This window comes from Eubalaena glacialis, chromosome 7, assembly GCF_028564815.1.
Source record: "Eubalaena glacialis isolate mEubGla1 chromosome 7, mEubGla1.1.hap2.+ XY, whole genome shotgun sequence".
Lineage (NCBI taxonomy): Eukaryota > Metazoa > Chordata > Mammalia > Artiodactyla > Balaenidae > Eubalaena > Eubalaena glacialis.
Genome location: NC_083722.1, coordinates 67,073,190 through 67,094,015, shown reverse-complemented (window position 1 = coordinate 67,094,015; position 20,826 = coordinate 67,073,190). Strand labels below are relative to the sequence as shown.

The 20,826-nt window shown below is 55.7% G+C and overlaps 1 protein-coding gene across 1 annotated transcript; it reads left to right on the top strand.

Annotated features, from left to right (window-relative positions):
• The first annotated feature begins 243 nt into the window (after nt 1–243).
• Nucleotides 244–20,759, top strand: VIPR1 (vasoactive intestinal peptide receptor 1). The gene is made up of 12 exons (XM_061195273.1): nt 244–352; nt 4,352–4,459; nt 10,424–10,530; nt 11,916–12,019; nt 12,445–12,577; nt 15,144–15,297; nt 15,831–15,891; nt 16,105–16,171; nt 16,545–16,636; nt 19,508–19,637; nt 19,869–19,910; nt 20,568–20,759. The coding sequence occupies exons 1-12, from the start codon at nt 286–288 to the stop codon at nt 20,757–20,759; spliced, it is 1,257 nt and encodes a 418-aa protein (XP_061051256.1). The 5' UTR covers nt 244–285.
• Nucleotides 20,760–20,826: the final 67 nt, after the last annotated feature.

The window sequence follows — 20,826 nt, the reverse complement described above, 5'->3', positions numbered from 1 at the left end:
ACAGGGCCCTCAAGGCAGACCCCGCTTTGGGGACAATGGACAAGAGTTTGGGGTCAGATCTAGGTCAGGGTCAGGCTTCAGTTTAAGGTCGAATTCAGTCTGGGGTTGGGATTGGGGTTTAGTCTGGAACTTGGATCCGTCCGGTGACTGGGCCTTGCTTGGCGCCGTGCTCCTGGAGTCCGTGGATGACAAGCAGGCTGTGGGTGAGGGTGACGGGTCCCCCTCCCTGTCTCTGTTCCCCAGGGCGGCTGGGAAGTCGGGCTGCAGCAGGAGGAGTGTGACTTTATGCAGATGATCGAGGTACAGCACAACCAGTGCCTGGAGGAGGCCCAGCTGGAGAATGAAACAACAGGTGAGGCCACACTGGCAAGCAGCCCCCCTCCCTCACACCGTGAGCCCAGATCCACCCTCAGGTCGAGGCTGCCCAGCTGCAGGGCCATCAGATCAAATGGCAGCACCCTCTGGTCTTCACTCCCCAGTCCTGTGCTCCCCGCATTTGGCTCAGCAGCCCTGGGGTGAGAACGGAAGGAAGTAGATGGCTTCCTTCAAAAGTTGCAGCCTGAGCCAGACTCAGAAGGGTGGGCAGGATTGGGAGAAGCAGAGAGGCTGGGAAGTTGGGAGGCGCCGAGGCCGACTGCGACTGCCCGTGGCAGGTGGGGAGTGGCTATGGAGTTCAAGGCTCCCTGTGAGGGAGGGGGAGGGCTGGAGCAGTGGGGAGTCCGGAGCAGCTCTGGGCCTCCCTCCCAGAGGTCACCTCCCCCGAGCCGAGCTTACAGTTACATAGCAGCCTGGCTCAGGAGCAGGGAGCATCTTTCTTCCTGGCTCCCCAGTGCCCCCATCTCACTGAGGCTGGCAGTTATGCACCCCGTCCTGGGCCCCTCCTCCTGGGCCCTGCTGCCCAGGCTTTCTGCCTCCTGTAGAGGCAGTGAGTGTGTGTATAGCATCACGGATGGCCTCTGCCTCTCCCAGCTCGCAAGGAGGGACGGCCCCTTGTCTCCCAGGGCCCTGAGACTGCGGCCTGGGTAGAGGGGTGGCCGGACCTGCCTGCTGCCTATGCCCCAACCCCCCGCCAGGGCAGGGAGGCAGGACCAGGCTGCAGACAGGCCTCGGAAAGGCTCCACAATGGGATCCGGGCTCATGCGCAGCCCAGAGAGGCCCAGACCCCAGACTATAGGCCCCACTATAGCACCTCCTAGGCCCCAAGGGCAGGCCACCCTCGTGATCCCAATGAGGTCATTGCTGGCACAGGGTGCATGGCAGGTGCCAACACCCTGTCACCAGGCAGCTGGCCCGAGATCCAGAGGAGGACATGTATGGGTCTGTGGGCGGTGAGTCTGCCCATGACCTTGTGAGAGGCTCTGCGCATGTTCACGCACATCCAGCTGTGTGCTCCTGGCCCCTGTCTGTCTAGGGCTACGGTTGTGCCTCTGGGCTGTGTAGCTCCGTGACTGACTCTGAGTGTCTTTGTGTGTTGGAGGCATGTGTCTGTGTAAGCCTGGACCTGCCTGGATGTGTCTGCCTGGTGTGCTCTGTGTGTGTGTGTGTGTGAGTGTCTGTGGCACGCTCAGTCATGTCTGTACATGTGTGTCTGTGAGTTGTGTGTGTCTCTCTGTGCCTGTGTTTGCTTGTGTCTGGTTTTTCCATGTCTAAGTAAGTGTACATGTATGTATATCTGCGTGTGTGTTTGTGAGTCTGTGTGCCTGGGATGCTTGTCAGTGTGCGTGTCTTTCTGTGCACACACGTCTATAAAAGGACAAGCAGAGCCCCGCCGCTGCCTCGCCATCCCCCACCCCAGGCTGGGCTTTCTTTCCTGTTGAGGTGGCAGCCCCCAGTGGGCATGCTCAGCCAGCCTGGGCCCTGGGTCTCTGTGGGCCTGATGACGTGTGCGGTGGGACCTGAGTGGCCTCCCTGGGGCAGACGCACAGGGAATACTCCCGGGCCCAGCTCACAACCACGGGCCCTCCAGGCACCCAGCATTTTCTTGCCTGTCACCCCTTCTCAGCTTCCCAACCCTGCTGTCTCCAGCAGGACGCCTCCCTGACCACGTGCCCCCTACCGGCCCCTCTTCCTTGGCTCCCCCGCTGCCTGCTGGCCTGCACCCCAGCACAGTTCACAGCCCAGCCCTGGTGGTGCTGAGATTCCTTGAGGCCAAGCGTGGCCACCCTGAGGGCAGAGCCCAGCCTCCCTCCCCTCTGTGCCGCTTCTGGTGAAGCTGAACTCAGGGCCAGAGACCCAGCTCTGAATCCACTCCTGATCTGGACCGCCACTGGAGATCCAGAGAGCCTGAAGCCTGGCAAGGACCCAGACACAATAGCTGGCCTGCAAGACAGGGTGTGCCCAGCATTGTCAGGGCTATACACAATCCTGCCAAGCAAGATTCCTGGAGATGGCACTGAGCCCTTCAGACCAGGCAGAGTGCAAGAGGTTTGCTGGAGACGGAGCGTGTGAACAGGCTGTCCCCCTCGCCAGCGATGTGACCTGGGGCTAGCTACCTAATTGCTCTGTGCCTCAGTTGTTCATCTGTAAAATGAGAGGGGGTTAAATAAGTTATTTGTGTAAAGAGGGTAGAACAGTGTCTCCCATATATAAAGGCTACATAAATGTTTGCTGATGATATTATGAACAGGGTCTTAAATCACTAGCAGGATTTGACTGGCCTGAAGAGCAGCTACATGGCCTCCAGAGATGCTGGCACAGGAATGGAGGAGAGACTGGGAGCCAGAGTGAGGCCACAGAAGACTCAGGATAGGACGAGTGGTAGCGGATGGGGTCCCCGAGGCAGGGAGGCTGTGCACTCTGACCAGGCCGCGGAGATCCAGGCATTCTCAGCCTTCAGCTGCAGGTGCCACCTGGCTACCGCAGCCCCAGAAGGCACCCCTCCCCGCTGTCAGCCCACTTCAGCATTCAGAGGCCCGAGGCTCATCTCCAGGTGGGGATGTCCCTCCACCTCCTCTTCCCAGGCCCCCTCCTTGGGAACTTGGGAACCTTCGGACCTGGGCTGGGCTGGGTTTGGCCCAGCTGGAGTTGACTTTCGCTCAGGGGTTGGGTTTCCTGAGTAAATCTATGGGACTGGCAGGGTTGCAAAGAGACAATTAAACCTCCCTCTGGGGACGGCATCCAGAGGAGTCCTTGTTCCTCAGGGGCACCCAGACCCTGAACAGGCAAAACCGTGGCATTTGCATCTGCCTATTAAAGTGGACCCCTAGAGACCCCTAGGGAGTCTGTGCATCCGTCACCAGCCAGGTCTTCAAGGCTGATAGGTACACAGTGGAGAGCTCAGCCTGCGATTAAGGGCTTTATCCAAACTCACTCCCTAATCACCGCCCCTGTCACAATTCACACTGTGACTGGGTTGGAGGCATCTGTGTTGTATGTGAGTTTTATGAAGACTCCTCAAGAACTAGCTAAATCCCAATATACCCATCACCCTATCATACCCAACAGCTCCTTTTTACAACAAATATTTTCTAATGCCTCCCTCACTATTATAAAATGAAATTTAGGACACACAGTTTTGTTAATGATGTTCTAGTTATAACGTAAAACAAAAATAAAGACACGTATAATAAAATACTATGTGTGCTGGAATACTGTGTGTACATTCCAGCACAATCACACCAAAAGATAAGAAGACATAGTCTAAAGGTTGTACCTATAAATATAAATTCTGGGAATGTGAGAGCTTTAAATATAGATTGATATATATGCTGGTTGCATCACCGACCCAGGTTCATGGCAGCATTGCCGTAGGTAACGTGATTTTCCAAAACATTGAACAGCTCTTAGTGAGAACAACTCTTAGAGCACAATGAAGCCCAGTCTTCTCTCCCTTTACTTGGCAGTTGCATTCCTGGAAAACTCGTACTGTCAAACCTGTACAATAAGTACCTTGTGTTTATATGTCAAATGGAGTAAGAGTCTAGCCTCTGGTCATTACAAAAGGTTTTCATCTATGCAAATGCCCAGCAACTCATTTGAAAGTCCCAAACAGTACACAATTCATCATTGTGCAGGACCATGCAGGGTACCTGCCTGGCATCCCTGTCGCCTGCCCATTGAATGCCGGGGAAGGCCCCCCTAGTCTCTGCAACAAACAAAACCCCACCACTGTTTGAAACACACAGGGGGCGCTCTGTCTCTCACCAAGGACCATGGGGCTGTACTTATGCCTCCTTCTCCCCCTTCCCTGTACAGCCTGGGCAGGGCTGTGCCTCCCCTCTCAGACTGGAGGCTTCTCAAGGTGGGAGCCTGGAGGAGGAGGAAAAGGGTGGGTGCCTGTGGGCTCAGGCCCCGAGGCTGGAGGCACCTGGTGGCCACGCTGACCCATGTGTCCTCTGCCTTCACCCCACAGGCTGCAGCAAGATGTGGGACAACCTCACCTGCTGGCCAGCCACCCCTCGGGGCCAGGTGGTCGTCTTGGCCTGCCCCCTCATCTTTAAACTCTTCTCCCCCATTCAAGGTAAGAACCCTGGGTTGAAGGGCAGGAGCTTGGTGGCAGGAGTAGAGCTGGCTGGAGTGGGGACTCACCTCTCAAGGAAGTGAGAAGGCAAAGGAGGTGCTCAAAGAGGCTGGAGCAATCAGGGGTGGCTTCCTGGAAGAGGTTGCACTGACATTAGTTCTCTGAAGGACTCATGGGATTCGATTAGCTCTTCACAGAAAGATAAGCATGTGGGAAGGTCTCACTAAATATTTGCTCAGCAATTGATAACTGATTGACTGATAGTTATGGCTGCCATGTTCCCATTATTTGGGGCTGACCATGAATGAGTCTTTCACTTCTCGGAGGCAATGACCTTTCAGACTTTGCGAAACTGACCTTTCTTACACACCTTGTCATGTTCTGCTTAAGTGAATGTTCACATATAAGGCAGAAAAGAAAAGCGGGAACCTCTTTAGGAAGTGGGCTGTCTTGCTACCAGTAATTAAAGATGACACAGTAAGAAATCCTTTCATTCAGTGAATGTTCATTAAACACCTACTATCTTGACTGGCACTGAGCTAGACAAGCACAGTGGGGGGCAGAGGGATAAAATACTCTGTCCTCGGGGAGCTCACGTTCTAGTTGGAGAGGCGTTTAGCAAGAAAACAAATGCATGTATTATAAATGATAAGCGGTGCTGGGAGAGAGAAGAGAGGGAAGCAACCTAAGGCAGGCGTCATGGCGGCCTCTCCGAGGAGGTGATACTGCAGCTGCGGTCTGAAGACCTGGGCTGGGAAAGAGCCGCAAAGATCCTGGCGGGGGGATCGCTCAGAGGATCAACAGCCCATGGGATGAGCCCTGAGGAAACTCAGTGGAGGCCAGTGTGGCTAGAGCAGTGAGCCCAGGGGAGGGAGGAGAGGAAAGAGTTAGGCGGGCAGAGGCCAGACCACGCAGGCCTTGAGGACTGACAGGACTTGGGCTTTTCCTACGTTCACTGAGAAGCCACTGCAGGGGTTAAGCAGGCAATGGAAACAGTCCAGTTGGGGTTTTTAACTGATAACTGGTTTCTGTGAAAAGAGAGGATTCTAGGAGTACAAATAGGAAGACCCAACCCCAAGGCAGATGAGAGATGATGATGGTTTGGACTCGGGTGGAGAGCAGGGCAGAGGAGGGAAGCGGGAAGGTGCGGTGGAGGGGGGATAGGACTCGAGTGTGCCCCGCTCAGGTATGGGTTTGATGAGCTGGGGGAGGACAGAGGGAGGAGCAGGGCTGGGGTGGGAAGGGTTGGTGATGAATGGGACCTAGATAAGGGCTCAGAGGATGAGCAGAAAGTCTCTCACTCTAGGTGGCCTTTGCCCCTCTGGACCTGTTTCCCTATTTGTAAAGTGGGAATGGGAGGTGGACCAAATGGTCTCTTTGGAGCAGGCCAGCTTCGCTCCCCAGTGCCCGGTGTTGTGACCTCAGCAGTGAAGGAGAGATCCGGATGCCCTCCCTGAGGGTCAGCCACAGGTGTGCCGTATTCCAAGCCAGCGCCCACCTAGCCCAGCCCTCTTCCAGGGGGACCCAGCACCTGGGCAGATAGGAGATGAGCTCCTCTGGCAGCTCTCATAATGCTCCCTTCAGCAGAGCCTGGCAACCAGCCTTTCCTGGGATCCCTGGAAGCGCCTGCTAATTGCATTCCTCCTGAGGCTGTTCCTTCTGTCCCTGCTGGAATTGTAAAGGCAGATCCTTCACTTGAGAACCTGGACTCCAGCCCACCATCTGGCTAACCCCGAGGCTGCCAGCCTCAGGGGGGCCCACACCAAGCCTTTCGGCAGATGAGAGAAAGGCAGCCCTTCCTCAGGTGGATTCAACATCTCACCAGAACCTACCTAGTGACAAGCTGAATATGAAGTACACTTTAGCCCCTAGTGTTCATCAGCCAGATGCCCTTGTGCAGTGAACAACCTGTGCAGCTATACTTGGCAGCCTTAGCCTCTGAAAATGATGGCAAGAAATAGGAGACTGGGCTAGGGGCTGAATATGTAAAGGAAAGAGGCTGTGTTTTCCTGGGCAACTAGATGAAGAAGGTGTGAGCCTCAATTCCAAAGAGGAAAGTTTGCAAGTAAGGGAAGTGTGGGATAGGAGTGATGGCAACCCCAACTCCTGCCCCTCTGGGTAACAGGACTGGGGAAGGAGTGTCTTCCCTGGAAGGGTTGGAAGGGACCTGGTTCTACAGGGAAAGCTGAAGAGAGTTAAAAGATGTCATTTGGCCAGGCTGGGTAAAGAGCCTGGGGAAGAGGGGTGGCCAGGCAAAGATTGCTCACCAAGGCACCAAAATGTTTGTGGAGGTCTAGTCCTTTTTTTTTCAATTTATTTTTTTTTGTTGGAGTATTGTTGCTTTACAATGTTGTTAGTTTCTGCTGTACAGCACAGTGAATCAGCTATACATATACACATATCCCCTCTTTTTTGGATTTCCTTCCCATTTAGGTCACCACAGAGCACTGAGTAGAGTTCCCGTGCTATACAGTCGGTTCTCGTTAGTTATCTATTTTATACATAGTAGTGTATATATGTCAATCCCAGTCTCCCAGCTGTGGAGGTCTAGTCCTTTTATTTGTGGTCTGCGTGTCTTTCACCTGTGGTGTTTTTGCCATTAAATATTTGAAGAGACTTTTTTTAAGAGTAAAAAGTAGGAGGGCTATTTTGATAAGAAGACACCACAGTCTATATTACCTGTGTCTATGGGGTCTGTGGGGCACCTCCTCCCCGCAGCATCACGTGAAGCCGTAGATAAGAAGGTCTTGTCAACCTAAGACGTCTGCCCTGGTTGGCTGGGGTGGGGCGCCATTGACAGGATTTCAGCAAGAGAGTGCCACGATCAGGTCTAGATTTTAGAACAACCCTCCAGGATTCAGGGTGCGGAGCGGGTTGGAGGGGCAGGAAAACGGAGACCCATCAGGAGGCTCCTACCTAATCCAGGGGAGATGAGACGGTCGGTGCTGGTGTCGAGGAAAGAGAAGCTGGGGCAGGCCTGGTGACTGATGGGGGAGAGGAGAGAGGTGAGTGGGGAGAAAATGACCCCCGATTTCTACCCCCAGTCACCGAGTAGGGCTTTTCACGTGGAGAACTGAGGGAGGAGAGGGGGCAGGGCGGCCATGACTTCTTTTTTGAGACATGACAAACGGGAGGAGACTGGGAGAATGTGGAGTGGCCCTCCCAGCACAGGGTTAAGGTCCCTTGCCCTTTCTCGCACCCTCCGTATCCCCCTCTACACACACAGGGTCTGTCGGTTCCCCAGCCCAGACTGGGGAAGAGACTGCTGGCTGATCCTCAGGGTCCCATGGTGACTTCTACTGAGATCATCTCAAGAGCAGTTCCCTTGGAGTCCTGGGCTTCAGACCCAGGCTCTTCAAAGAGGCCACCCAGCCCTGAAGATGACCCACTATCCCCTGCCCTCCCTTGCTCTCTGGGCAATCGGGGCTCCAAGGGACAAGGTCCCCCTTCAGCCGCTGCTGGGAGCCCAAAAAGATGTAGAGTCAGGCTGACCTCGGTCTGCATCCCAGGCCTGCTGCTTCTTTGCTGTGTGACCATGGGCAAGTCACCCAACCTCTCTCACCCTTGGCATCCCCCCTTTCAATGGGACTATTGGTAACTCCTGATCACGAGCCTTAACACATTAATGTTTGCTCCCCACTGCTCCCACAGAAGGCATGTGAAGCTGCTGTGTAGACACTGATGGGTCACCCAGGCTCGCTAGCTTAATTCATGATAATCCCAGGTGTCCACTACATCATGGGCCTGGCCTCATTGAGCCCTGGACCCTCCAGCCAGTGGGGAACCCAAAGCCTGAGCTTTAGTGCCCCTGCTTTAAGGCTGGCTGATTTGACCTTGTCCCCTTTTTCCTACTTGCCCCAGTCTGGCGGGGACAGTCCCCCAAGAATCAGCTCCTGGGAAGGGGCATGGCCTCCGGGCCCCCAGTGAGTTCCTGAGATCTGGGGCTGAGGAGGGCCTGCAGTTTGATGAGCGGCTGCTTGAAGCCTCCAGGCCGGCCCACCCTCTGCTGCAACGGGAGAAAGCTGAGGGGGTGAGGAGGGCCGGTGTGCAGAGGGGCAGTGTGAAGATTTTTCTCATGCCCTGGGAGCCTCCTGTGGCAGTACGGTTGGGAGGCCTGTGCAGAAGTGGGCCACCAGGGCAAGAAACTGGCCCAGCCTAGGTTCCCTTCCTCAGCAAAGTCCTTCCTGCCACCCCTGGGACCTCACAGAGGAAAGAGACCCAATGGGCTGCTCCTTCCTGGTTATCCCCCTACCCCTAGTTGTCCCTCAGTTCCTCATCCATAAAGTAGGGTGACAAGAACCTCTTTCAAATGGTGGCCAGGAGGATTTACAGAAATAGGGAATAGGGAATCACCTGGGATGTTCTGAGCACACGGCAAAGTTTGGAAATTTTAAACATATACACAGTGACCCTCCCTGAGCTCAGGATGGCTTGACGCCCCCTACAGCTCTGCACCTGGACACCCAAAACAAGTCCCCAGTCACCTCAGTGCAGATGAGGGCCAAGGTTACCTGGGAAGACTATGGGGCCACACCTGCCCTACCCTGTCCTATGTATGTGGCCTTGAGCAAGTGACCAGCCTCTTGGAGCCTTACTTCTCAACTGTGAAATGGGATTACTTTCCCACTGGATGGTTGAGGGGCTTCAAAAAGATAATATGCCTGCAGTGCTCTGTGCAGTGTACCTGGGAAAAGTTCTCAAAACGTGCGTTGTGGTGATGGTGATGGTGATGGTGATGGTGATGGTGATGGTGATGGTGGTGGTGATGGTGGTGGTGCAGGTGAGAAAGGAGCTAGACGGCAAGGATGTCAGGACCCATCTTCTCTCTCGGCTCCTCTTCATCGCCTCGCCTTATCTCTTTCCCTACTTTTCTCTCCCCTCCCCCTTCTTCCTCATCCTCTTACCTCCTCCTCCTACCTGTTCTCTCTCCCCTCATCCTCCCTCCCTCTCCTTTCCTTCTTCCTCCTTCCCCTCCTCCTTCCTCCTTCTCCTTTCCTCTTCCCACAACAAGCCTGGCAGGAAGGCTGTGTCCTGGACTCAGTGCCTCTGTAATGAGTCCTGGGATAGGAGCAGAGGGCTCTTCTCTGGCTCACCCATTTTCTATTCAGCCTCTCCCCTCCCTCGAGAGTGGGGAGCCTTGGGGTCACCCCTCACCTCACATGGCCCCTCAGTGGTCCTGCCCCTTTGCTGCAGCCCTGGTCCTCCAGGGACAGCAGACAGTGTCGCTGTCCTGGAACCCCAGCCTTAGTGGTTCAGCCCCGAGATTCTGCAATGGTGTGCCACTCAATTATTCTCATACTTGCCTTTGCCTGGGCAGGTGCCCCTTCTCCGTGTGTGAGGACTTCACACCTGCGCCCTTATCAGAGGTCCTCCGACGCCCACCCACCTCCTGCCTTACCTTTGGTCCCTCTCCAGCAGCACATCTGAACCCCCAGCCCCCAGGCGTGGGAGGAAACCCAGACCCGTAGGCCCAGGCAGGCTGACCCAGGAGGACTGGGCAGGCCTGGGCCCCTTGCCCCAGCCAGAAGGCTGCTGTCTGTACCTACAGGACAGACAAAGGAAGCATCTACCACACCAGCATCCGTGGCTCCGTGACGGGGGTCAGCATTCAGCTCATGACAAGGGTCAGGGATCATTCCACACCAAGGATCCAGGCTGCCTGTGACAAGGATCAGAGTTTAAATTGCACCTGGGGTCAGGTTCAGACACGACAAGGGGCAGGAACGTCTGCTCTGGCTGTCATCTGTGTTGGTGCATCCCCTGGCCGCCCTGGAGGTGCTTCTCCCTGCCCCAGGCTGCCCCGTGATGCCCTGGGTGTCTAGGTCAGAACAGCTGGAGCCTGATGCCGTGGGGGGTGGTGAGAGTAGGGCTGAGCACAGAGACAGCCAGACCCCATGCCTACTCCTCCGACCTACCCACTCCCTGCCTCAACCTCTCTCCTCTCCACCCCTGCCCTCCACCCAGGCCGCAACGTGAGCCGCAGCTGCACTGACGAGGGCTGGACGCCCCTGGAGCCTGGTCCCTACCCCATTGCCTGTGGCTTGGATGACAACGCATCGAGTTTGGACGAGGTGGGCCTCAGTGCACCCCACACACACACGCTAGAGTACCCGGGCCTGCTAGCTCCTTCCACTCTCTCCCACCAAGGGGCACGGTTGCCTTCCATGTCGGAGCCAGGACTCCCAGGGTCTGCCCTCCTCAAGCCTCTTCCCTCTCCAGGCCCACATTCCCAGGGGCGCATCCTCTGGCTCCCCTGACAGGGTCCAGGAGGGGGCTTCCAGGAGGATGACTCACAGCATCAAATCTGAAGCAGCACCCCCAGGCCAGGCCACCCCACTCCCTCGTGGGAGCCTTGATCCAGCCCTGGCAGGGCAGACAGACCCCATCCCACCTGCCACATGCAGAGGAGAAACTGAGGTGCGGATCCTGGAAGGAACCAGCCTCAGATACCCAGGAGCCAATCAGGGGCAGGGACAGAGACAGGACCATTGTCCTCAGTCCCAGGATGGGGACCTGCCCTGGAGCAGGTGAAGCATAGGTGGTCTCTGTAAGGATGTGGGGCCAGGAGCCAGGGAAGGATACTGATGGTGAGGCTGGAGTATAACTTAAGTCCCGAGCTAGGAGCCCCTCTCTGCTTTGGTGGGTGAATGTAGTCTGTCTGTGATGACCTCTGTCCCACCCCCAAAGCCCTTCACAGACAAGGCTTTCACTCCTCCCAAGAGGGCAGCAATTTCCTCAGAGGCCTTAAAAGCCCACCAGATCCTCGGGCAGGATCCTTCTTGACCACTGGCTTCTGTTCCAGCAGGGTGTGGAAGGTGGGGAGGAAGGAGGGGCTGCCCAGTGACCATGGCTCTGTGTGTGTGTCCATGGGGAGGGGCCAGCAGGAAGCCCTTGGTGTCCAGCTTTGTCCCTCCTCCCCAGAAAGGCCAGATTGCCCTCTTCCTGCTAAATCCAGCCTCTGAGAGTCCCAAATGGGAAATTACTCTCCCCCTAGCGTCTTCTTTACCATTGTCCATCCCTCACCACTTGGCCAGAGGGCCTCATGTGGGGGTCTGAAGGGCAAGCAGTCTTGTGCTTGAGGATGCCAAGCCCAGAGCTGGCCCAGAAGGGCTGTTGGACACGTAACTGAAGAATGAATGGATGGACCAATGGGTCGTGTGGGGTCTTCGCTCCTTCCCCCACTGACATTTCCCTTGTGAAGGAGCAGAGAAAGGGCATTCAACCCCCGCCCCACCCTGGGAAGCAGTCCTGTCTCATCTGTGGAAACCAGGGAGGAAGGGGCTCTGGGGACTGGAAGGGGCCACTCAGCTACTCCTGGGAGCCCTGGGCCTCAGCCTCCTCATCTGCCAAGGCAGGGATGGGAGGCAGGATGCATAGGGTACCCCGCCTCTGCCAACACCCCCTAGGTGAGTCCCCCCACCCCCACCCAAGATCCTCACCCACCTCCCTCTAGCAGCAGCAGACAATGTTCTACAGTTCTGTGAAGACCGGCTACACCGTCGGCTACAGCCTGTCCCTCGCCACCCTCCTGGTCGCCACTGCCATCCTGAGCCTGTTCAGGTGAGGACCAGCTCCTGCAACGGGCCTCAGAGCAGACCAGCCAGGTCACTCCTCACCCAGGCATGCTCTGCCCCCTCCACTGTCAGCTCCCAGGCAGCACACAGTCCTGCCCCAGCGCCCCCGCCAGGCCAGCCTCCCCTAGAGACAGCAGGGTGCTCGAAGTGTTCACCTGTGTCGGCCTCATCCCTCACAGGATGCCCTGTACCTGGGGATAGGGCACCAGAGGGCGGGGCCTGTGCCCTGGAATGAGGCACCTGCAAGCCAGGCTGCACACATGGGTAGGATACCTGGGGACAGGGCCCCCCTTAAGGGTGGGGTCTGCATTCAGAGGCTACAAGCCCTACCCTTCCTCAGAGCACTGGACGTGTTGGTTGCGGTGGGGTCTGAGGCCCCTTCGGCCTCCCAGATCTGGCCACCTCCCACAGGAAGCTCCACTGCACACGGAACTACATCCACATGCATCTCTTCATATCGTTCATCCTGAGGGCCACCGCTGTCTTCATCAAAGACTTGGCCCTCTTCGACGGCGGGGAGTCGGATCACTGCTCCAAGGGCTCGGTGAGGACCCGCCCAGGCCCACCTCCCTGGCCCACCTCTGCCATCTGTCACCTGAATCTCCTCTTCTCCCTCGCCTCCCTCCTGTCTCCCCTTTTCTCTATCTCTCTCCCTTTCTCTCTCTCCCTCTCTCTTTCTCTCTCTCTCTCCAAAGATGGCCCCCCTCCGACCCTGCCTGCCAGCTCCTTGGATCCCACTTCCCTCCCAGCAGCAGGAGATGGTGCTTGGCCATCTGGGAGTTCACACACCCACTCCTGCCAGTGAGAAACACCTCTCCTGGGTGCAAAGTGGTACACTTTGTGCCAGAGCCCACAGCCCCCTTCCCGCCTCTGCTGCTAACTTCCTATGTGACCTTAGGGAAATCCCTTCCTCAGTTTCCCCATCGTGCAAGGACATTCAAGCTTCCTTCCATCCCTCCTCTCTGCCATCTTCATACCCATGGTTCTGCTCACCGTGCCCCCCTTCCTACTCCCCCCGTTGCCTTCTGGAGCCAGTCCAAACCCACACAGCCCTGCTCTTTTTCTATTCTTCCCCTGCCCTCAGTCCTCTGGACCTTCCTAGGCAAGGGAGGTTAAGAGAGCATATAAGGAATTCATCGCCCATCACTAAGGGATCCATCTCCAGGTGATTCTGTGCTCAGGGCCCCCTCCCTGAGTGCCCCCTGAGCTGAGACAGAGAGCTCAAGACCAGCCCTGGCTCCCATTCGTCCCTTGTGGTCAGTGAGTTTTTGCCTCATGAGTGACCTCAGAGGCAGTGCATTATTTCAGGGGTCAGAAGTACCTTCTCCCCAGAGAGTGAAATTGAAAATGAGTCTCTCCAGGGAGTTCCCTGGCTGTCCAGGGGTTAGGACGCCACGCTCTCACTGCCAAGGCCCCAGGTTTGATCCCTGACCTGGGAACTGAGATCCCACAAGCTGCGAGGTGTGGCCAAAAAAAAAAAAAGTGACTTTCTCTAGAGAGTGATGGTGGTATCTCAGGCATCTCGACAACGGGGAGGGAACACCCAGGGGAGCCACCCTGGCCATTCCCCGAGCGCCTCAGATGATCCCGCCTGGGAGTAGGGCTCAGACCTACCCGGAGCCTGGGGAGCAGCCTGAAGCCTCCAGCGCACTTGTTGAGGACAATCGTGGAAATGAGCTTCCCGATTCATTAGCAGCTCTGTGAAGCTTTTCTAAGGCAAGGAGAAGCACAGATAATTGTCCTGTTAAAGAGCTGGGTTATTCTTGCTGTAAAGCAGATGAGGGAAGGTGGGGGAAACAGAGTGCCTGTAACAGGAGGGACTGAAGTAAGACCTGAGGAAGGACTTTCCAACCATCGGGAGAGGAGGGAAGGCTGCTCTCTGAGGGTGCCTCAAAGCCGACGGCACAGGAGGAAAGGGTGGGAACCTGTGTTCTGGGTACAGGGAGGAGTGAAAGCAGGGGGGCTTCCTGGAGGAGGGTGGCTTTAAGCTCTGGCTTACAGGTATCTGGGCTCAATCTGAAACGGCAAATAGTTTCTGGGAGAGGACAGATGGCCCAGAAGACCTTCTAATCATGTGAGCTGGGCTGCCCAGAGCCCCTGATTGCCCTGCCCAGGGGTCTCCCTAACTCCTCCATTGTCCTCACCTGCCTGGGGAACCCCTTCTTCCTCTAGCTCCTCTGGCCCCCAGGAGGAATGATCATCCCTCCACTCTCCTCTTTTTCCTAACTTCTACTTCACCCTCCTCTTCCCTCTTCTCCGTCCCCATCTTTCCCCCAACAATTCCATCTAAACCCCACTCCACAGTCCACAGCCCATATCCCTACACTTTCAAGGGATTCTTGCTAATGCAAGCAAGAATTCTCCCTCATACGTCTTCCAGCTACCTTCAATCGTAATAGGAATAAGATAAATGAGTAGCGGAGATGGTAAGTGGATGGGTTGGTAGCTGGATGACTGAGTAAATAGTGTGTGGATGACTAAGTGGAAGGATAGATGGATAAAGTAAAAATTGGATAGATCATGGGTGGGGGTATATTGGTGGGTGGACGGATGAGCAGATTGATGGACAAGTGGATAAAAGAATGGATGGATAGATGTCTAAGTGTGTGGGTTGGTAGTGGATGTCTAGTATGTGGATAGTAGATGAATGGAGAGATAGACAGGTGAGCGTGTGGATGGACTGATAGATGGAAGATGATGGATGCAGATAGATAGTTAATGGATGGATGCATGGATGGTAGATGGATAGATGGGTGAGTTGGCAGTGGATGTCTGGTGGGTGGGTGGGTAAGTAAATGGATAAATAGATAGGTGGGTAGGTGGATGGTTGGATGGGTAGGTGGGTGGATAGATATATAGATAGGAAGATGAATAGATGATAAATTGATGGGTGGATAATTAAAATTGCAAGCTTATTCCAAAGCATCAGATGATCTAAAATTAGGGATAATGGGAAAACCACTGAGTATATTTATAAAGGAATAATACAAAAATAACTAAGAGAGTAAGTTGGCTGTACTGCAATCCTGTTTGTCACCCCAGACAGAGATGTGGGCAGGCAGGGACCCCTGCTAGCTCCACTGAGGCCCCCTCTTCTCCTCCGCCTGCAGGTGGGCTGTAAGGCAGCCGTGGTGTTATTCCAGTACTGTGTCATGGCCAACTTCTTCTGGCTGCTGGTGGAGGGCCTCTACCTGCACACCCTGCTCGCCGTGTCCTTCTTCTCCGAGAGGAAGTACTTCTGGGGGTACATATTCATCGGCTGGGGTATGGTACCAGGGAGGGCTGCCAGGCTGGGAACAAGGGGGCAAAGCCTGGGGAGCTCATTAGGGGGAGGGTACCAACCCAGCCTGCCGCCTTAGGTCTTGCTGGGCTGCAGATCCTGCCTGCAAGGCACTTGGCCATGGGTTGATAAAAGTCCTCCAACTGTCTGACCCCTGGGCAGGTGCCTTCTGGCTGCAGCTGCACCTCAAGCTGACCTGTGGGACAGACAGGTTCTCTGAGCAGCCTTCCATTTCCCCTCCAGTCCTTGAAACACGCAGGGCCGCTGCTAATCTCTACAGTGCCTCTGCCAAAATGAGAAAACGAGTCCCCTTTAGGCAGACACAGTCCCTCGGACATAGAGCGTCACCCCCTCAGTGAGGCATCTTTGCACACTGAACTACCTATATATGCCACCATAGGTGGCCACGTTGGAAACCCACCCTTTTCTCTCCCTGCCTCTTCCTGGTTCTTCCTCCTTGATCTCCCTCTCTTCCTGCCACACCCTCTCCTCTTTCTCTCTCCTTTGGCCCTGACAGGGGTGCCCAGCACATTCACCATGGTGTGGACCATCATCAGGATCCATTTTGAGGATTACGGGTGAGCTGTCACCACCCCCCCCCCCCCGCCTCCTCCTGGCTGCTGTCACTCGGGGCAGATCCCCCGGGTGGATGAGGGGGACCAGGGAGGAACAGACTCTGGGCCAGTGGTCTCTAAAGGGTTTGGGGGCAGAGCCGGGGACAACAGAAGGACTGCTGACTCTCTCTGGCCAAGGACAATCTCTCTCATTCTCCTCCACCATACCCTGCCCAGATGCTGGGATACCATCATCTCCTCACTGTGGTGGATCATAAAGGCCCCCATCCTCGCCTCCATCTTGGTAAGGCCTCCTCCCACCACTTAGGGATGGGGAGACTGAGGCCCGGAGTGGGTAGACAACTGACCAAGGTCCCACAGGAAATTCGTGTCTAGGTCAGAAATGAACCCTAGGCTTCCCAATGCCTAATGCAGGACTGTCCCCATCCCTTTCCCCACCAGTTCTTCCTCTAGAGTAGAGAAAGCAGATTGGGAGGCCCAGCCCTTAGGGATGTGAGGGAGAGTTCCTGGATGACTTTCCCAAAGCGGGAAGAGCCAGGGGAGAGGTAAGATAGATGGATAGCTGGGCCCTGGGGAAGAAGACAGGCCATCAGCCCAGGGGGCTGGACACCCTGCCTCCCCTCTCTGACCACCCGACCACGGCCCCCAACCACCAGGTGAACTTCATCCTCTTTGTTCGCATCATCAGAATCCTGGTTCACAAACTGCGGGCCCCAGATGTCGGGAAGAGTGACAGCAGCCCATACTCGTGAGTATGGGCCCAGGGCCCCGGCTCTCCCGGTATCCCCAGCCCCAGTCCACAAATCATCCCACGTCCCCTGGAAGTCCCCCTCCAGAATCATCAAAAAGCCACCTTGCTCTTGCCCACCTCTGCCCCCATGGCCTGGCTCAGTGCACGAGTGTCCCCTGCCCAGTCCCACCCTCACCAGGCCCATGAGTCCCAGGTCTGCTTCTCCTGCATGACTTACCTAGCAGGTGATCGGCCCCACTGTGTATCTGCTGTCAAGCCAGGGAGCTTGAGAACACAGTAGATAACCTGTGTCCTGTTCACACCGTGTGTCCAGTCCCTGGCGTAGGCCTGGCACAGAAAAGGGGCACAGTAGATGCATGCCCCGGGGGAGCCCCCAGTCTACCAAGGAAATGGCCATATTCAGGACTCAGTCCTCCCTGAGAGTAGTAACGGCATCCACAGGTTACATGCCAGGTGTGTGCAACGGGGTTTCCAAGCATCATCTCATTTCGTCTGTACAGTCTCCTCTAAATTGTCCCCATTTCACAGATGAGGAAACTGACACATACTCCCTCCTCCTCTAGGGTTTGGGAGCACATCGTCTTGGCAGGGGGAGGGCACGGTGTCTGTGGGACAGGGGTCATATCCTTGCTTGGAAAGGTGTGAGGGCTCTTCCTGTGCTTGGGGGGCCTGGAGAACAGGCAGGGTTTCATGAGAACAACAAGGCTGGAAGATAGAACTACAGAAACATGAAGGGGATGGCTGTTGGAGGGTGAGTCGGTCTGTGTGCCCACAGATGGGAACAGGAGATTGATTATCAGCACTGCACAGACAAGACAAACCTGGGGTGTCCCACAGGGACCTTCCAGTCCTGTGATCCAGAATGTTCTCCTGGGCCTGGCTTCTCTCTGGGGAATCTGTGCTGTGGTTCTAAGATTCCTGGCTAGAATGTCACGAGCTGCTGGATTTAGGATTCTATTCTGGAATCCTGTGATTCTCTCTGATGAGACTAAGACTCCCGTTCCTGGTGTGACAGCACTTCCTCCCTCGGGGTGTGGAGGTGGAGCTTCCCTTCCAGTTTGAGAAAGGAAGGCCCTGCAGGGGTCTGCAGTCTGCCAGGGGGTAGCACATCAGGCCTGTGCCCCCTCTTCCTCTACTTTCCCTGTGGGGCCTTGTTTTCCCCAACATACAGCTGCTCAAAAGGGCTTGAATCTGAGGCAAAGAGAGCCGGTCATCACCAGGTCCACGTGGGTGAGGTGGAAACTGAACAGCTGTCGGCAGGCAGAAGGGGTGGGGGGAGTAGGAGATGGAGCTCCCCGCGGAGAGACTGTCAGCTCCCACTCTCTACCTCCCCACAAGCCTTCAATTTAAAGAAAGCCTCCATCTGTCAGCCTCAGGCGCGTGGGATAGGTTTGCAGTCAAGGAGCGGTGGGCAGTGCTCGGGATACTGGCGTGGCTGGGGACCAGGTCCAGGAAGGAGTGGGAGGGGCAAGGCCAGCTCCTCTGCCCCCAGTTTGCTGTGAGTCCTCAGGCCCAGGGCCAGGCCTACCTGGACTGACTGCCAAGGCAGGAGAGACAGAGGGAGAGACACACTCACTCCTCAGACCTCTCGCAGCCAGGGAACTGTGGGTTCACACTGCCTGGACCAGCTATGAGGTCAAGTGGCTGGGAGGCCTGAACCAGGATGAGCTCTGCTCCATGGGAAAGCGGCAGGTCATTTAGAGTGACTGTGGACCCTGCTGAGCACACATGGCCGGTGAAGGAGGAGCTGGTCCTGCAGAGAATTCTGGGGGTGCGTGTATTGGTGTGGGGAGTGGGGGGGAGGGGAAAGGGGTAATCCCAGAAAAGGTGGCAACTCCTGGGGAAGTGGATACAGCAGAGAAGCCAAAGACAGGGCTTTACTAGTTGACCCTGAGTCATCCTTGGTGACCAGACACAAACTTGAGCACCCGTCATCCTCCCAAGTGGCCTTGGGCATCTGTGGTCAGCAACCCAATTACAAAAACTTCCTTCCCAAATGCCCTCATTTCCAGTAGAGTATTGGTCTCTCATAAATGCACTGTATTTCATAGCACCCAAAGCGCTTCCAAGTTTACAGTGGGCCGCACTTCTATTACTTGACCATGTTGAGCATACACTTGCCCCATTGTACAGATTGGAGAAACTGAGACCAGGGGAAGGGAAACCAGGATCTCCTGTTGCTCAAGAAACTATCCCCATTAGCGGCCATAGAGCCTGAAATACCACTATTACACGTAATCCTCGGGATTCAGCCCTGGCCCTCCTTTATACTCTCTCCTCCAGAAAGTGAAAATAGAGGGGTTTCTCTCTCCTTGCAAGCTACATTTGCTAGGATTCTTTATCCACTGACTTCTAGTTAAATTTGACCAGTGGGAGGCTCTGGAAGGGTATTAGATAGGACAAAGGGGAGGGAAGCTACAGACTTTCTCTCATGGCTCCAGCATTGACTCTGGCATGGTCTCTGGCATTGACTATATCTCTCTGTGGCTCAAGCTCATTCAAGAAGCCCTTCTCAACATGTTTCCATCTCATTCAAGGGACTCCTCCCACGTTGATTTTAGCACTTACTAAGGCCTCTACCATCAGGATCCCAACCCTTTCCAGGTAGCCCTGTCCTCTTGGGTTCTGGTAAAACCACCTCTTCCCTTTGTCCCTCCTTCACTGGAGCTGGAAGTCCAAGGGAGGAGGCCCAGGGGGCATGAGGTCATAGGCACTGCAGATAGGGAACAGAAACAGTTGTCGACATAGGACTGATGGGAACCAACAGTCTGTCCTCACACATCCTGGTTGTTGTCTCCGTCTTCTGTGCCCCATGTGCCCACATGTGTGGACACCCATACCCACTGCCTGCCCCTCCCCTGCCCCCAGGAGGCTGGCCAAGTCCACCCTTCTGCTGATTCCCCTGTTTGGAGTGCACTACATCATGTTTGCCTTCTTCCCCGACAACTTTAAGGCTGAAGTGAAAATGGTCTTTGAGCTCGTCGTGGGGTCTTTCCAGGTATGAACTGTGGACTTAAGCCTGCGTTCTTCTCTGGGCTTTAAGGGAGGAAATTCACCTGGGGCCTTGGCCTCTTGCCGCTAGATTCCAATCTTTTCATTGCAATAAGTATTCATTAAGCACCAACTGTATGTTTAGCCCTTTGTTTCACCAGGGGAACACAGGAGTGGGGCAGGGTTTGGGGCTCCCGGGGTCTGTCTACCTCACCTCTCCCCCTCCCTTCCTCCCCAGGGTTTTGTGGTGGCCATCCTCTACTGCTTCCTCAATGGCGAGGTAAGCCCCTCTCAGACCTTGGGGGGTCAAGGAACAGAACTCTGGTAGCCCCAAGGTCCAAAACCCCTGACGGGATATGTGCAGAGCAAAGAAGAGTCAAACCTTGCTACTCCAAGTGTGGTCCTCAGACTAGTAAATCAGTGACGGCACCTAGGACCTTGTTTAAAATGCTGATTTCTGGGCCCACCCCAGGCCTGCTGACTCTGAATCTGCTTTTACGAAAACCTCAGGGGATTCATGTGCACATCAGAGTTTTAGAAGTGCTGTGTTAGGTGGCTGTGTGCAGAGTGAGTGGGGATGGGTGAAGTGAAGGCTGAGTCACTGTGGAGCCCTGGTTACAAAGCACAGAAATCTATTTGGATGAGCTCCAGTGAGCTGGAGGGCAGGGATCAGGAGATTGGGCCGCATACCTCTTCCTCCCTGGACTGAATTCTCTGATCCTCTCTGGCTCCCACCTCCCCCGACTCCAATCCCTTGATTTGACCTGGCCCCTAGAAGGTCCCATCTCTGCACTGCCCAAGGTAGCATCTGGCCTTTCAAGTTAGATTCCCCAAGATGCTATGACTGTCTGGCTCACGCACCCTAGACGGAGTGCAGCCCAATCAGCAATGCAGGAGGCTTCATAGGGGCGGGCCTGACCACCCTCCCTTCTCCCAGGTGCAGGCAGAGCTGCGGCGGAAGTGGCGGCGCTGGCATCTGCAGGGCGTCTTGTGTTGGGACCCCAAATACCAGCACCCGTCAGCAGGCAGCAGCGGGGCCACGTGCAGCACGCAGGTCTCCATGCTGACCCGCGTCAGCCCCAGCGCGCGCCGCTCCTCCAGCTTCCAGGCCGAAGTCTCCCTGGTCTGACCGCCAGGTGCCCAGGCGGGTGGGCGGCCCCTCCCGTCCGCACCGCCCCCCACCCCGCGTGGCACCG

Bases quoted from the DNA above. Each gene is read 5' to 3' on its own strand.
- VIPR1 (XM_061195273.1), top strand. From the start codon at position 286: ATGCAGATGATCGAGGTACAGCACAACCAGTGCCTGGAGGAGGCCCAG. The intron at 10,531-11,915 runs GTGGGCCTCAGT...TCCCTCTAGCAG, and splicing joins ACGCATCGAGTTTGGACGAG to CAGCAGACAATGTTCTACAG. The intron at 16,637-19,507 runs GTGAGTATGGGC...CCCTGCCCCCAG, and splicing joins AGTGACAGCAGCCCATACTC to GAGGCTGGCCAAGTCCACCC.